Source organism: Ceratosolen solmsi, unplaced genomic scaffold (genome assembly GCF_000503995.2).
Source record: "Ceratosolen solmsi marchali unplaced genomic scaffold, CerSol_1.0 scaffold2, whole genome shotgun sequence".
In the NCBI taxonomy this organism is placed as follows: domain Eukaryota; kingdom Metazoa; phylum Arthropoda; class Insecta; order Hymenoptera; family Agaonidae; genus Ceratosolen; species Ceratosolen solmsi.
The window spans coordinates 6,776,221-6,794,263 of NW_011948422.1; the positions used below are offsets into that span (position 1 = coordinate 6,776,221).

Here is an 18,043-nt window from a genome sequence, read left to right on the forward strand (position 1 = left end):
CCGATAGCACGAGCACTTTGTGACAGATGCCATCACTGTCTTCCAGTTCTCATTATGGAATGAAGTTATTTGACTGTTAGGACTTGTCGAAGGGGACAATCTTAACGCTGCACGACGACTTAATTGGTAACTTTACAATTGAGATGGATAATGAAGCTGTCGAGCTGGGCCTCATCAAATTTTTTCGACATTCAATATTTATTCATGAAAGTGCATCATTCCATAGCAATTATATATAACAAAAAAAAAACAAAAAAAAAACAAAAAAAAACAAAACAAAAACAAAAAAAAACGCGTGTAAAAGCGTCTAAATTTTGTTCGTTTATGATTTTTGCGCAACTTGCAGCGCCGAATTTTTCCAGCTTACTGTGTACATATATACATTCGATAGATTTTCATGATATTCTACGTGAATTGCCTGAATTTTGCTCTCCTCTTTTCGTATCTGTGTATGTGGCTGTAGCATAAACATATTTACGTGTAATACTGGTTATTAATGATTATACTGTTTTGTAAAGTTTATTTTTTCAATACGTCGGAAGGAGCTATTTAACGTTGTAATTATTCTTGGTGTATCTTTTAACGCGAATTCTGCTTTAAGTAAACAAAGAATTCGTACAAAAATGCAATGTTTCTCTAATGTAACGGGTGCATTCTTTAAACGACTATTTAAATGAATTTAATTCGCAAAATAATTCATGTCGATGTAATATATTATTTATACGTTAGCAGTTCGAGCACATTAAATTTAAGGGTATTATTATTACATTAGAAAAATACTTACTTGGTAAACATTATTAAAATAAACTAAAGTAAAACAGAAACAGTACTATTTAAAAATTTGCATAATCATAGCTTAAATACGTATTATTGCATGCGAATAAAATTTACATGAAATTGGTAGAAAATCTATAACGTGTATTTCATATGAATTATTACATTTCATTCGAAAGATAAGCCCATTTATACTTCGAAGAAAAATTTTTCGTATTTTTATGTTATATGCTTTGATATAGAGTTCTGTGGAAATATTAAGGAAAGTCTGTGGATACTTGCTTTTCATTCTTCGTAAATTTTTTGTAGTCGCATTTTACGAAAATCTAAAATTAAATTTGAAAAATGCAAATTCTCTATGAAAGCTTTGCAAATTTATGTAGTTTCAAATGCGAAATTCGTTTAAATGAATTGAAAATTATTCCACAAAGCATCTTCCCAAGCAAATGCGACGCTCATCGACGAAAATCTCTTACAAAAGAAGATCGGAATTTTGTTTCGCCCAATTTTGCGAATAAACGATGACAGAGAAAATGATAGAGATTGAGAGATAATCAGAGCGAGGGAGTGGCTGAGAGAGGGAGAGAGGGAGAGCAATGGCTTGTAATGAAGGAGAAACCCAACGAGTCTAAAAGCGTAGGTAAGCAGATGGCAGTCGAGTAACTAAATCGGCTGTTGTGTGTTATTATTATTCTAGTCAGCTTTAATAGCGCAATGCATAAAACTTAATAAGGATAAAATTTTGTCGGTTAAAGTGTAGTATTCACATCGAAAAAAATATATAAACTCACGCACGCGCACGCGCGCGTATTTCTAATTACGTACACGCCCGCGTTCTCGTATGCAATTAAGTGTATATACATAAACGCGCATATATGTGTGCGTGGGCGCGCGCGTGTATATGCACATTAATTCACCCGCATGGATATACATATATACACGTCGCATGTACGCGCGCGCTCACAAAAATAAAACAAACAAACAAACAAACAAACACACAAACACAAACACACACGCACATACGCACACAGGCTAAGTATATTAGTATTGGAGACGAATGGATGATATATTGCTTTTTTACGATGAAAAAGATGTTTCCATCCCAAGAGCATGCAGCGCTTATATATTAGAATGCTGTACTTTTAAGATTTGAGACGACCTTTGTGAAACAAGCGTGTACGAGTTGGTTAGTGCTAGTACGATTACGATATATTTTATAAAGTTCCACTTCGTCTCTCTATTACAATCGAAGGTGGCTGATGTTCGTTAAGGTTTCGAAGCTGCACATACTGATAAATGGCTATTGGCCTATTGGATTGTTCCGTCGATCATGAAAAAATGGCTTGCCAAGCCTTGTCAATTTGGGGTATTTTAGTCAGCTCGTAATTCGATGAATTTGAAGTCTCGTTACACGATTGTTTAAAAATAGCCAATGAAATAGTCAAGTGTTGGTCGACCATTCTTACAATGTCATGTCACAGTCATCGAAAATTATTTTGCCGTTGAACGACCACCCTTATCCATCTGACCGAGCAACGACTTATCTCTGCATTGCCAGTACGCTTTCATCTCTCTTGTTTTTCCTTCAACATCAAACGATCGATTCGCTCAAATTGTACTTACGTTGTTCGGTCGACTGACCTTTAACGATACTCCCATAAATATTTTACCACGGAAAAGCTAATCGTTACAAATATACGTAATCGCAAAGAGCAAGTTCATTATTTCCCTCATTATTCTAATAATCATATCAAGTCGTAAGCATTACTATCCACTTACACTAGCTTCGATCACAATTATTCTAATCGTGGCTCACAAGCAAAAACAAAAACAATTAAATAATCGAAAATCTTGTCTGCTCGATTTAACTCTTCCCACTCAAAAGCATAATAAATGTAAGTGTTTATTACGGATGACAGATGACAGATCTTTGACGCGCTAATCGTAAAAATGGCTCAATGCACTTGAATTTGCTCTTGCTGTTCTTGAGATTAAATTAAGTAAAGTAGCGCGAATCAATATGTCTTATGAACAATGCTCGCTCGTTTTTAAGAATTATATCGCGCCGCAACGAGTGGCGCCGATTGCCCTCGCGCAACGAAGTCTCATCGAAAATAAAATTTATTAGATATAAGTATACATATTTTTGAGCGTCGTAGTACGTAGCAAGTAATAACATTAAAAGTTAACGTTATATTTACTTGATAGAAGAAAAAGACAAAACAAAAAACAAAAGACAAAAGCAAAAGGCAAAAACAAAAAAAAAAAACAAAAACAAAAAAAAACAAAAAACAAAATAGACAACCATGCTACACCTTAAATGGAAATTAATTAAATTTTTATTATTGACAAAATTTACGCTCTCGATTCAGTTTAAGGCATCGGAATGTTAATTTCGGAAAATATTTATTGCAATTGAGAATTGCAATGAGAGAAAAGAATATTTACTTATATTTAATAAATTTTCGTCTTCGTTATGTATGCTCGCTCACTTGTATTTTAAACAAATGTACACAGTCATTATTCATTTGGATGCATTATTATTTAAACATTGGTAAAAAAAAGTACTTATGTCTCGGTTTCAATATTCTCGAACTTTCTCTATTGTGCAACTTGTGTGCAACTTCACTATTGTGCAACAAGGCTACGCTGTATTGTGCGATAATGAGACATGGAAGCTCATACGATGAATGTAGCGCCGAAAGTTATATTTTGAATTTTCAAATGTTCCCAATCACGACAGATGTATTTTCGAAATTTATAATAGATGCGGCGATATCGCTTCTACCCTTGATTTCAATCTTTCGCTCGGGGAAAAGAATTTTCGCTAATGACTCCATGCCCAAGTTTCTAAATCTATTCTTGCGGAAATAGTTATTGCAAATTGATGACTTTGATTAGGTATAACCGTGAGTGAAGCTGCCGGCATCTTAATGTATAGTGATGCATGACAGTATAATATGATGCAAACCACTTTGTTTATCATTTACGAATGCGTAAAAAAAAAAAAAATACGTTATTCATATTATAAAATTCATTTTGCGTATGGTAATGTTTTTTAAACTGCTAATCCTTCAAAGTCTAACCCATTAGTCTGGTGCTGGACATCTGAAGAGTACTTTGGAGAAAGACTTTTGTAGGATTTACAGCATACTTTTTCTTTACTTTATGTAAAAGTATATTATCTCAGTTATGTATAAGTGCCATATTTAGATGCAGAGATATTAAATTGTATGCAATGGTAATTTTAAATGAAACACTTTTTACGTGAAACTGCTAATGACAAATTTCCATATATTTTTTCCAAGATTATTCATAGATTTATTGAGTTTTTCGTAATCAGTATTTTACTATGTAAACGTTAATTAAGCTAATAATTGTATTATTTTTACATTTATTTTTCATTGATAATCAACGAATATAAGCGAAGTACTTTCTTTAAAAGAAAAAAAAAAGTAATAAATAAATAAAAATAAACAAAATAAACAAAATAAAAAAATAGATAAAAAAATCCTTTCGTTAAGATACAATTTTTTTTTTCTAAAAATTATATTATTTATATAGTTTTTATTTCATTAAATGGAATGAAAAGTTCGTTGAAATAATTAATAATTAAAAAATATGATGTAAATAAGACAAAAGATGTATTTCGCAAGGTATCAAATGGTGTAAGGCGCCGTTTCATTAATCTTACAAAATATCGATATAACTTTCGTGAAAAGCTGTCTTTTTTAAACTTGTGCAAGCTTGCAGAGCATGTACTTTTGATGGAAAATTGCTAGGTACATATCTGATCGAGCTTGAATCGTTTCATCATCTAACCGTATTCTCACATTGCCTTTTTTCTCCTTTAAAATTACATAATTATTAAAGATTTTAAGTGTAGCGTAAATATTTTAAGTAATTCGTAAATTTGTTACAACTATCATCAAAATCTTCGAGAGCCTGAAAATTTATTTTCTTTAGCGTACCTAATGTAGATTTATTATCTTAGATAGTTTCTTATAAACTCTTTTTAAATCCTTGCATATAAGAAATTGTTTTTAAACAAACTTCAAATACTTTTTTAAATTTATTATAAGATTATCCATAACTCTTTGAATGCCGAAAGTCTTGTTCAAGAATCCTAAAATACCTGAAACATTTGGGTGCTTAAAAGAAATTCATTTTGAAAAATATATTGTTACAGCTACAACTAATAAACAACACTAACTAATAATTTAACGATAAACTAATCTATATTAAAATGGAAAAAAAAAAGTTGAAAGCTTTTTTTTTTGAATGATTAAAACTATTAATTTTGACATGTTGATAGTGAGTATAAAAAGAAGTAATCTATACAGACGATATCATTCTTGAAATTAAATATTTAAATTAATTAATATTCGTATTGATAAGAATGTGTTCTCTTACCAATTAATTTCCCGTATGCTGTGATGTTTTTAAAATTTTACTTACTTAATCTGTGTACACACGAGCGCGCGCGCCCGCGCACTAACACACACAAACACAATCACATGGTCAGTATATAAAAATTCACATCACTGTACGTTATTTGAATTGAAAAAGCTTGTAGATACTCTGATAAAAGCTTTTTTGCAAATATCAGAACCGTTTTGCTTCCCTTTGGACAATCTCTGGAGTTGTTTGTATCTTCAATTTAATTTCGAGAATACCAGTAGTATTTTACAAAATGTATGCGTCCTTGTCCGTATGGGAAAGACGTAAAATAATTACTTAATAGCTACCATGGTAATGCGTAATTAAATGCGCTAATAAATTAAAAGAATATTATCATAAAACAATTTTCATATTTATTTGAAATTTTTGTTGTACAATATATTCATTTGAGGATTTATTACGAATCTGGCGATATTAACGAAGCGTTGAAATTTTTTGTTAAGACAATGTGAAATACAACAATCAACCGTATGAACAAAGTCATTTTTATATTTAATGTTGCCGTGATTGTCAAATAGTTAAATACTTCTGTATGTTCAAACAATTTATATCGATTAGATGGCCACAGTATTTATCTATTTATCGCCTTAATCCCATATATGTAATTACTCTGATATACGAGAGGGAGATTTCGTGGATTAAACCGACTGATCATTGTTACTGCTTTCGGCGTTATAAACATAAAATCGCTAATATTCGATCTAATTCTCCTATTTCATAAGTGACTTTATTATTTTTAAATACAACACATATATCGACCTGTTGACATTTTCTATTCACTAGTTGCTGAATCAATAATACATGAAATTTAATTATGAGAATTCAATTTATATTGAACTTGCATAAATCTAACTTCATTCCACATATATCCATAAAGTTCAACAATTATTTTTCATATTATAATTATTGGAAACATTAACTTTGTTGATATTCATAAATGAAAGTATAAAGTTTATATAATATGATGATTAATACGTAATTGTTTATATAGTTATTAATATTTATTTTAAATGGATGGTCCCAAAAATGGATAGATTACATTATTTATTAATTAAGATTCAATATGATCAGTTGGTTTATTTGTATATGTATTGTGTTACGAATAAATACAAAATACCTTTTCTCCGCCAAAAAAGATTTCGGTCAAAATTTTAACATATGCACTAATCGCTTAATTTTAATATCAATTCATTTATTTCTATTTTGTTCGTATATCTAATTTTTTTTATAAGTGATAATATACTTTTAATATTAAAGCACTTTTAAGATTATAGGCATTGTATGAAAATTGTACAAATCATATGCAGTATAAAAAGTTTTTCTTGATAATTGATGTATACTAATTTATATATATACATGTGTGTGTGTGTGTGTGTGTGTGTGTGTCTGTGCGCGCGCGCGTGCGTGCGTGGGTGCGCTTACTTGTATTTTGCATGTGCATTGTGCATGTTCTTTACATATGATAAATATTGTTTCACGTATTTTTATTTGTATATATTTCAGATCAAATTTATATACATTTGTTCAATAAGTTAACTAAAGAGTCTAATTATATTAATCAATAAAAAGTACGAATGCATGGACAAGCACAAAATGTTTTAAATTCGCACGTAATCGGCGTAATTCGACTTTATGTCTAACACATCCCGCTTAAAAATTTCTTGGAAGATAAATAAATATGTTTCTATAGTTAAAAAATTATGTACATATTAATGCACACATTTACACATCTACATTAATTTAAATAAATAAATCAATGTGTGTGTGTGTGTGTCATCTGTGTTTGCATGCGTGTACGTGTGTGCGTGTGTGCAGACATATGTATGTAAATTTTGTACGTGTGCATGCGTGTGTGTTTGCCAGCGCGTGTGATTGCGTGGGTGTGTGTACGTATAATACATGAGACTCTAGTCCCGCAGCAAAAGCAGCAACAGCAGCAAATATTATGTGCGACGTGACACGTTGCCGTCCGCTATCGCGCGATTTCATACTCATACAGTAATAATAATGTGGAGTTTAAGAAAGAAAGAAAGAAATAATAAGAAAATATAATTAAAAATCAATGAAATAATCATATTGTAGATCGCAGTGTCGTTGTAGCACGCATCTTTATGTTTTCGCTAATCGTAAAGAGTTGTACGACAGCTCCTTATATATAAATATATACGCAAATGTATATGTATGTGTACGTATACATATATATATATATATATATATATATATATATATATATATATATATATATATATATGAGATGAGAATAAGTTCTCCTATCGCCTATTTGTACGTACCGCGACCTTCTATAAATTACTTTAATGCGTTCACGTCTAATTAGATAATTATAATTGATGAAATTTCGAAATTATTTTTTATCAGATAAAAAGAAATATACAATTTTATATACATTAACCGATATTCATTACCATTAATATGACTTGAGGGCTTACCGTACATTGAAATCTAGAAACTGAGATACTTCATTTTGTTTATTTCATATCTTATATTATTGTTATTCGTATGACAACAGCAAAGGAAAAAAGGAATAGCTTGATAATACCAAATTTTAGTGAATGCTAAATTGGTCAAAATATATTTTTATAAAAGTTAAGGAAAAGCTATATGAATTGTAAATATTTTTCTGTTGAATCATTTGATTGACCAACTTATTATGTAAGAAGTATATTTTAAAAATATATATATATATATATATATATATATATATATATCGAATTTAATTTCATTCTACGGTATGATCCTTGATAACAATTGTACTTTTGCGCTTATGTGAAGAGAAAATATTTTCCATTGGCAATTAGATGAAAGAAAAAAAAGAAAAAAATTGATAATACCACTGCGTAGGCGCAGCATGTATTAACAAGAGCCTTCTATTATATCCTGAAAAAGTGAAAATAAGACATATCGTTACATGAATTTAAGTAGCGACGACGTATGTAAATTTTTTGTTGTTTGTTTGTTTTTGTTTCTTTTTTACCGATAAAAATATTTTGGCAAGTGTAATAGTCTTCAGTTAAAGTAGCTCCATTTTCCGGCCCTTACAACCATGCCACGTTACGTTTCTTCCTTTTTTGCTTGAAAAATTGTCTACGATCTCTTTCTTGAAACAAATTCACTTATTTTATTTTTTTTTTATTATAATGTTAAAGGAAACTTTTGAAAATTAATACTTTAAAACATTCTAATGCAATATAATACGTTTAAATGAAAAGAAACGAATTCATTTCAAAAGTGATCGTTTAAATTATCGAACAAAAAAGGGGACAAACAATCTTATTTAAAGAAAAAAAAGGGTCGCTCGTTATAAAAAAGAAAATTAAAGCAGTTAAAGAGGTCGCGTACGAATTTTCCCACGTTCTTGTATCAGCGCTCTATCCTTGAATGCAGAAAAGGATGAGAAAGTAATTTTAAGAAATACGAGCATATCGAGGGATGAGACTCGAGAGGGACGATAATAAACAAAATGAGAAGACTAATTTAATCATTCCTTCGACGCGACCAGTCGCGCGTTATACCTAATAACATTAAGCGAGAACAAAATAAATAATGAAATAATGAAATAAAGAAATAAAGAAAAATAAGCGAATCCAAAACAGCAATTATTGATATGCTATTACAATGCGCCGGAAATAAAAAAAAAAAAAAATAAAAAATAAAAAAAAAAAAATAATGTCAAGAGCAGCGACGATGACTACAGTGCTGTTTTCTCTCCTTTCCCCCATAATTACTTTTTAAAGTCCTTTGATAAATCGATGTCATCCTTGAATAATATTATTTGATAATCCTTATCTATCTATCATTGATCATCGCTGTCGTTGCGCCATATTTAAATATGTAAAAGGAAACAAACATATATTACATGTCGCCCATCGCTCTTCAAATTTGTCGTAATCGTCGTCGTTGTCGTCGTCGTCGTCGTCGTCATCGTCGTCGTCGTCGTCGTCGTCGTCGTCGTCGTCGTCGTCGTCGCTGTTATTGTCGCTAAAATCGTCACTAATTATTAAGATACAACTATTGCCTACTCAATGTACAATATGTAGTATTTACCTGTTGTTACCACCGAACCGTCGTCAAAGATATATAAAATATTGTCATTGTATCATATAAAGTTTTAATTTTTTCTTACCCTACCTTGTTACTGTACTGTGATTCTTTTTAATTTAAAATTGTCAATTATAGAATTTGATTCGATTGACTGTATAATCGAAATAGTTAATGCTTATGTTCTTTAATCAAGCTGTTTCAAATATATATTCTGGTATTTGTAGCTTCTGTATTTATAAATTCTAAATACATTATTGGCTTTTAGCAAATAATATAAATCTTATCAAATTAGATAATTTACATAGTAATTTTATAATTATTTTGAATAATTTCCAATTAGGTAATAAAGTAGATATATATGCACTCGCAAAGCCAAACACACCCATATTTAAATAGGAATAAAATAAGTACATTCGTTTACAAAAAAAAAACATGCTTTTTTAAATAATATATATGTAATTTAAGGAATTTTTTTTTTTTTCTTTCTATACCTGTCGAGTAAAAATTAAATACCTTTTTTTATACTTTAAATATATTTCTGAAAAATAGCTGCAAATGAATGTATAAATGCAAATTTTATATATTAAATATATTAAAATATTGTTTAAGCGGAACACAAATTCAGTAAAATAAAAAAATTGGGAGATTCTTAATTAGTTAATTGTGAATTTAATAATTTATTACATTTTCTTTTTCAAAATTTTATTCTTCATTTTTAATTACACAATTAAGTTAAAATTATAAAACTACCTGTATTTACCAAACCAATATTTGTCAATAGGTCTAATCCATTTATCGCATCCTCCCAAATTATTTTGAATAATATATTTCAAGGTCCATGGATTTTCATTATTCTCCTCGACATACTTTTCGTCATCGTGAATTTGATCTAATTTAGCTTGTGTGATTGCTATTGCTTTAAAAGGTAATTTATCCGCTATTTCCTTTAACACCTTCTGTACCTAATAAAATGATGCAGAAATTAGGTAAAAAAAATCTTTTAAATTATTTTTCCTTAGTAAATGAAGATTACCTCTATAAATTCAATTGGTCCAAATGCTTCAATAATTACTCTTTGATTTTTAATAGGTGTAACGTAGTGGCTGATAGCGCCTTTGCCTCCACCCATTCGTTGACCAGCTGTCTATAAGCAATACATAAATACAAAAATAAATATGAATCTTATTATATTATTCTATTAAATATATATATTAATAAGTATTCATTAGTTATTGATTGTTAGGATTGAAAATTGGAATATACCTTAGCTGTAACAGGTTGCCATGGAGCTGGGACTCGCCATATTACCGAAGCCTTCTCTGGTAATTTTCTCACGCATGTCCAACGTACCATTTCAAAATGCCCATATTTCAATCTTCCACCCGATAATGCCTACATTTACAATCAAAGCAAAATAAATTAAATATAATATATACATATGCATACACATGGGTGTGTGTGTGCGTGCGTGCGTGCGTGCGTGCGTGCGTGTATATACATAATAAATAGTTGAACCTACTATAACTCCAAATTGCTTATGTAAAAGTTTGTTATGAACTAATTCGGGTCCCCTCATAAGTCTGAGCTTTTTTTGCATTTTAAAAGGCTTCAAATTACTTGGATAAAGCGGTACTTTCGGAAGTATTGGCAGACGTTTTCCTTTATTATCAGGTGGCAATTCATAGTCTGTTGAATAAAAAATATTTTGTATTTTGTTATCGTTCGGATTTTTATTATCGTTGACAATTAATTAGTAAGTGTAAATATGACGACAAAAGTGAACGAAATAAATCCTTAATGAAATTAATAAATTAATTACTTGTGATTATTTTAACTTACTATATTTTTCAGGAATAACAAAATGTTTTAGTCCAGCCGCTTGTACTGTAATTCCCAGTTTATTAATACCATTTTGAGAACCTTGTGGAGTATAAATAATATTAATAAAGTATAATTTGTAAAATAAAAATAGTCGGTAACAACGCATAAAATTTCACTTACACAAACGATGGCTTATGCATAAAAACGTACGCAATAACATTTTTAACAATATACAATTATTTATCCGTCCACAAATTAATAAAAATATATATCCATTTATTCAATCATGCAGTCTGCGTAAAATTGGAAAATGATTGTAGAATATGATTTTAAAGGTTATGTTAGGTGCTAGAGCTAGCAATGTGTACAAAATTTGTAATTCGATTCAAATGGCTCGGAGTTGGCGCAAGAAATGAATTTGTGATTGCATAATGGGTCAGTTAATTAAAAAAATTTATTTTCAACGTCATCTCAACAAATCATTGCCAATAGTAGATCGATACTTTCTCAATTAAATTAACGATTATTGCAAATTGTCAAATTATCAACATCGATGATTTAAACAAATTGAACAATAATTGACAAATGTGTCTTTACGTAATCATATAAAGCGTGCTGACATTGACATTCGGACAATGAAGATAACAAAAATAAAGAATAAGAATTAAAGGAAATTTTAATGATAACAGAGCTAAGCTAACAAGTTATATTACTAAGTAAAACTTTAAGCAGGTAAACTAAGCATAAGCTTAACATTAAATAATGAAGATGAATAAAACGTGTAAGTAATAACGTACATAGAAAATAAAAGGATAACAATATCAAAGCTAATGATCGACAAATTGCTTTGGTATAATGTTTACATAATAATTACCAATATTTACGTTAATCGTATAAACATGTTTTTTAACATTTGAGTGAAAAGTACATTGAAATATTTTGAATAAATTTTATTAACATAATTATTTTTCAAACGGCAATTAGTTTAATTACTCGGAACACAATTTAACATACTATTATTTGAGATAATCGAGAATAAATTTGATTGATCGATAATATTGTTGACGCTATATGTCAAAGTAATTTATATTATGAAACTTAATAAATATTTGATTACAAACACAATTTATTATTAGTTAAGCATATATTAAATCAAATAGTTCGTTTCCATTCTGCATATGGGTCACCTTAGGCTTTTAATGTATCTGTCTGATAAGACATTTTTTTTTTTTTTTTTTAATATTGCGACGAAGCACTGTTCTTACGAAACAAGTTCTTATTTATTATAAAACTAAAGTCACGAAAACTTTTAAACTATCATATTGTTGTGAAAAGTCCATGTACTCATTTAACTCGAATAGATTTCGCAACACATAAACGTGCATACTAGTTCGAAACTTGAAAATTTCCTACGACTTTGCAAATTCAACTCAAAACTAAATATTTTTTTTTTTTACCAACTTGTTTAGTACGCCACGCATAGAATATACGAAGTTTTAAATCGCCTCTGTGATTTCTCGAGATGACAGTATAGTTAAAAAAAGAAAAAAGAAAAAGAAAAAAAAAAGAAAAAAAGAAAAAAAAGAAAAGAAGAATTTCGCTATCGCAAGGGCTTGAACAGACACCGATTTTATTGCATAAAAAGCATTTAAAGCAACGTCGAACACCAACATGAACGGTTACAAATGTTTTATGTTAGTACTCTGATGTAGTAATCCCTTATCTCTCTGTTTATTGTAAAATTGTCAAAATTTCATGGTTTTGTATAATTTCCCATTGTACATTTAAATATACATAATTCAAATAAATTTTGTGCAAACAATATTTCTTATTATTGTAAACAATAATAAAGATAAAATCTTTTATGAATGCAATAGCCTTCCACATTAAATAATAAGAAAATTTTTAAATGTTATGTAATTATAAATAATTATATTGTTACATAAAAAAATTTATATCTTATATAATATGACAGTGTTTTAAAAATGATTGAAAGGTAATTTTTAGTTAATGTAAAAATAATTTGTGAAATAAAAATATGATAACAAACGATAGATTAAAATATTGTATCGCCATTCGAATTTATATATATTTATTACTTGTTTACGTGGTAAATTCATTAAATTGTTTTATTTTTTCTACATGTGACTTAGCCAGCGATGTAATAAAAAACGTGTAATATAACTGTATAAATATTCAAATTATTTTAAAAATAAAATTCTCAAAATAATTTAATTGTTTTTTTGAATTTTTATTTATAACTCCCTTCGTCGTTTGGTTGTTCAGGCAAATTGATAGTGTAGAAAAAAATTTTTATTTATATTATTTTTTAATCAATATTTATATTTACCGAAATATCGAAATATGATAATGCATGTTATTATGTAAAGAACATAGGCAATAATTTTGAATAATTATATATTTTATTTTTAACGTAATAATTGCTAATTATATTGCTATTGCTAAGAAATCCTGCAAATTTATTACTGTATATGATTTTTAAGGGTCTAAAAAATTATTCTATTAAACATATAAATAATTACTCTTAATTATTGCTGAAACTTTTCTTTTTTTTTCTTTTTTTTTTTATAAATGTGTATATATAATTCGTTTTATTTGGTCAGGTTTCGATGTTATTATCTACATTTGTACAAGTGTTTAATAAATCATAAATTTTATATTATCGTATCGTTATTGGATAAATAATTAAAAATTAAATTAAATTTGAATGCCCATATTTTTAAGAATACATTTTATTTAATGAAATTTCTACTACTTTTCCCATTGTCCATTCATTTTATTATAGATTATTATAAATATAAGACAATTGTTATTCTAATGTCTTATATTGCCTTTTATTATTATACTATAAACGTGGCAGTTATAATGAATCGTGAAATATCAATTCAATTATACTATTTATTGAACATTAATTATACTACTTTCATAATTAATTTTTAATTATTTATTTATATATATATATATATATATATATATATATTTTGTTTTAACTATATCATTGTGTTATTTCGAATATATTTCTTATTACTATTGTAAGTTATGAAATATTTGCGTATTTAATGAAAAGTATGATACATAATTAAATTTTTTTTTAACTATCGTTTAAATAATTATTAATTTATTTTAGATATGTTACTTGAATTAGTACACTGTCAATATTAATAATCTTTAAAAATAGTATGAATAATAATAATTAATTTTCCTAAAGTATCAGATGTTACTCGTTTTTATATATTATGACATAAAATATCATAGTACTAATATGGAAATAAATAAATTATTAATTAAAAGAATTAAAACAATATTTCAACGTTGATGCCATTCAATAATTCTTTTAAAATCGACTTGAAGGATAAAAATTTTTTAATTTGATATTTTTTAATAATTAGCATATAATTATCTGAATTTAATCACGTAGGCCAGTAAGATTTTGAAGTTTGTTTTTATATTCATTTGAATTAAATATAATTGTAAATACAAGTCTATTATATGTCACTTAATGATATCTATTTTTTATTTATTCTTGCGTACATTTCGATTTTTGTGAACAATACTTTAATAATACAGAAAATGGAAATAAATATTTAAATAAAATGTTTGTTGTTTTTTTTTTCTTTTTTTTTTTTTTTTTATTTATTTTTTTGTTCATTTGATTCCTTTATATATAAAAGCAAATGATTAGTTTTAGTTCGAATAATTCAGTTAGAAATACGGAAATGAAAAATCTATGTTTGACTTTCTTTTGTGCAATACTAATTTCCAGTGAGTCGTATTCATAAAAATATAATACCAAAGTAACCATTGATTAGAGGATTAGAACTCTCATTTCTGTATGAAATTTGATTTTATGTTTTATCTCGATAAAATAAATATATTTAAATTAATATTACATTCTCTATTTTATATTATTTTTATATGATTTTGATATTTACTTACTTTATCTTACGTATTTATATAAAAACCTTGATATTTCATTAGGCTTTATCAGTCAGATCTCATGAGGTCAAACGTAAATTTGTTTATTTCTGCTAACCCTAGCTTTTTAACAACAATATTCTATATTTCAGGCGCTACGACTAAAAGTGTGAGGCTTCAGGGCAGTGAAGTCGCTAGTATAAGCGAGTTTTCCTTTATTGTCCAACTACGACTTTTTTCAGTAAATCGTTTCTTTTGTGCCGGTTCCATAATCAGCAATAAACATATACTTACGGCGGCTCATTGTATCTTTCAATTAGATAATGGTAAAACGGATATTTGGATTATTGCGGGCAGTCAAAAATTATCGGATAATGAGGGCACATCATATTACGTACAAGAAATGTATCTACATCCAGAATTTGAAGGTTTAACTATTGGATCGCAACCGGAACATAACGATATTGCTGTTCTTGCTGTGAGTTAAACAATTATTCTGGATGATTATTGAATTTAATATTTTATTTAGACGCTATGCATACGTTTGTGACGTTCTTATAAATGTTTAATAAATTTTTTGCCATCAATGGACGATAAGAGTTCCTTATTACATTTCATAACGAATATTTTATATTCATATAGAAATTGTAAAATTGCTTTTTACAGAATAATAAAAGAAAGTATAAAAATATCAAACTATAACATTTAGAGATTACACAATGTACTTTTACTTTTAATATATTATAAAGCAATGTTTTATAAGTGTGCTAAGGTGAAAGATTTTATTTGCATAAATCATTCGATTCAATTTTACGAAATATTATGATTGAATAGTACTGCTAACAATATTACGTTAAAATAATTATAATATTTCATATTTACTTTTAACTCTTTAGGTTAGAGGATTTATTATTTTTAATCAACAAATAAATAAAATAGATCTCCCAACGCAAGATATTACAAGAGGAAGTAGTGTTATATTATGTGGATGGGGTGCGACTTCATATCCACCCACACAATTCTCCAACGTATTACAAAAAGCTAAGGTTACGGTAGTCAACTGCCAAATTCTTGCTAGCGAAGACCAAATTTGCACATTTGACCACGAAAAAAGAGCGATACATGTGAGTATAATCGGATTTTTTTCTCTCTCTCTCTTTTTTTTTTTTTTTTTTTTTTTTTTTTTTTTTTTTTTTTTTTTTTATAAATAAGATTATAAATAATATTAATGCTTTGAATTAACTATTAAAACTTATATTTATAGTATTAAGAGGAATATTGTTTACTTCGTAGTAAAAAATAAAAATAAGAAATTAAGTCTCTTAGAGAAAGCATATTTTACTAAAAGCTTCAATATCTTTGTAAAAGAAATTATTAAAAAAATTTTCATGAAAGTCTAATTTTTATCTAATAACTAATGCCTATATACGTGAAAGATACAAATATTATAAAGTTTTTCATAAATGTACTTCATTAAAAATAATATATTTAATAATATTATAAATTTTAATAGGGCGACAGCGGTGGTCCAGTAGTTGGAGATGGGAAACTAGTTGGTATTATTTCCTATGGTTTTCCATGGATTTCAGATGAACCTGATAGGCATAGCAACATTTTTAAACACCTCGATTTCATCAACTCTGTTATCAATTTTTGAGTATCAATTCATTAAAAATTAATTATCAATTCTTGAGTAATTTACCACGTTCAACAATTACATTTGAAAAATTCGTTCTTTATGGATTTTAAAAATTTTTATTTTATATAATCATTTCACCTACAGTCTTAAATTAATTGTTAGATACATATAAATAAATATTTTAATAATTTCGACGAAAGAAATATTTTTCATACCAAAATATTATATTTTTGTGTAAAAGGATCTTAATAACTTCATAGCTAGCCATAAAGAAATAATGAATGAAAATATTAAACAATAATGACATTTTAAGTAGAAAACCTTATTTTTTTCTATCATCAATAATTATACATTATATAATTTATTTTTGTATTTGTATTACACATACACACACACACACACACACACACACACATATATATATATATATATATATATATATATATATATATATATACAGAGAGAGAGAGAGAGAGAGAGAGAGAGAGAGAGAAACATGTATATGACAACTACATTACATTAATAGCGATAATATAAATGTTACAATACTAAAAATGAAACATAAAATTATAAAAAATGCTTAAAAGAGCTATTTTATTTTAGATTTCTGTATGTATACATAATCAGAATGATTGAAAATTAGATAAAAATGTTATTCGTGTATATTTCTATCAATTGTAAATATGTAATAACAATAATATATACTATTTAATTAAATTTACTCCTACTACTAATAATAATAATAATAATTTCATTTTAATAATCGAGAAAACTATATATCAGATAATGAAAAGAATAATACAATAGAATAATAGTTTCAAAACAATATAAACTAAATAATTGAAAAAATATTTATGTTTTCATTTTAAAAGATATTATTTCATCTGAAATGTAATATGTAATGTAATATAAATCTATTTTAATAAAAAATTAAACTATAACAATGTAAATTACAAAATTGAAATTTTATTATAAATAATTGAGAAAGTAATGAAGCGCCTTATTAAATGGGTTGTATCATCTACATTTTGCATCATATGTGAATACTTACACTACAATTATTCATTACAATATTTATGAAAAGACCATTTTCTAGGCCATTTTCTATTACATAGACATTAGGTATATAAATTATAAAATCTACAAATATCTATGTTTTCTGAGAAATAATATATATATATATATATATATATATATTACAATAGAATAATAGATATAAAATAAAGTAGTGAACAATATAGAATATATAAAATAATATAGAAATTGGCAGATAATATTGAATTTGACGCTTGGACAGTGAAGCCTTCGACATGTAGTTAAGATCCTCGTATTCCTTCATGAATTGTTGATACT

At 27.3% G+C, this 18,043-nt stretch overlaps 2 protein-coding genes across 2 annotated transcripts; one reads left to right on the forward strand and one right to left on the reverse strand.

The window, feature by feature from the left end:
- Window positions 1–9,986: 9,986 nt before the first annotated feature.
- Window positions 9,987–11,464, reverse strand: LOC105361945 (mitochondrial ribosomal protein L16). The gene is made up of 6 exons (XM_011499262.1): window positions 11,296–11,464; window positions 11,134–11,214; window positions 10,814–10,980; window positions 10,558–10,686; window positions 10,328–10,438; window positions 9,987–10,256 (listed from the first exon to the last, which is right to left on the reverse strand). The coding sequence occupies exons 1-6, from the start codon at window positions 11,333–11,335 to the stop codon at window positions 10,041–10,043; spliced, it is 744 nt and encodes a 247-aa protein (XP_011497564.1). The 5' UTR covers window positions 11,336–11,464; the 3' UTR covers window positions 9,987–10,040.
- A 371-nt stretch (window positions 11,465–11,835) lies between these two features.
- LOC105361946 (chymotrypsin-2-like) lies at window positions 11,836–16,749 on the forward strand. Its single transcript, XM_011499263.1, has 4 exons — window positions 11,836–11,896; window positions 15,204–15,529; window positions 15,948–16,175; window positions 16,565–16,749. The coding sequence occupies exons 1-4, from the start codon at window positions 11,878–11,880 to the stop codon at window positions 16,706–16,708; spliced, it is 717 nt and encodes a 238-aa protein (XP_011497565.1). The 5' UTR covers window positions 11,836–11,877; the 3' UTR covers window positions 16,709–16,749.
- The last annotated feature ends 1,294 nt before the right edge of the window (window positions 16,750–18,043 follow it).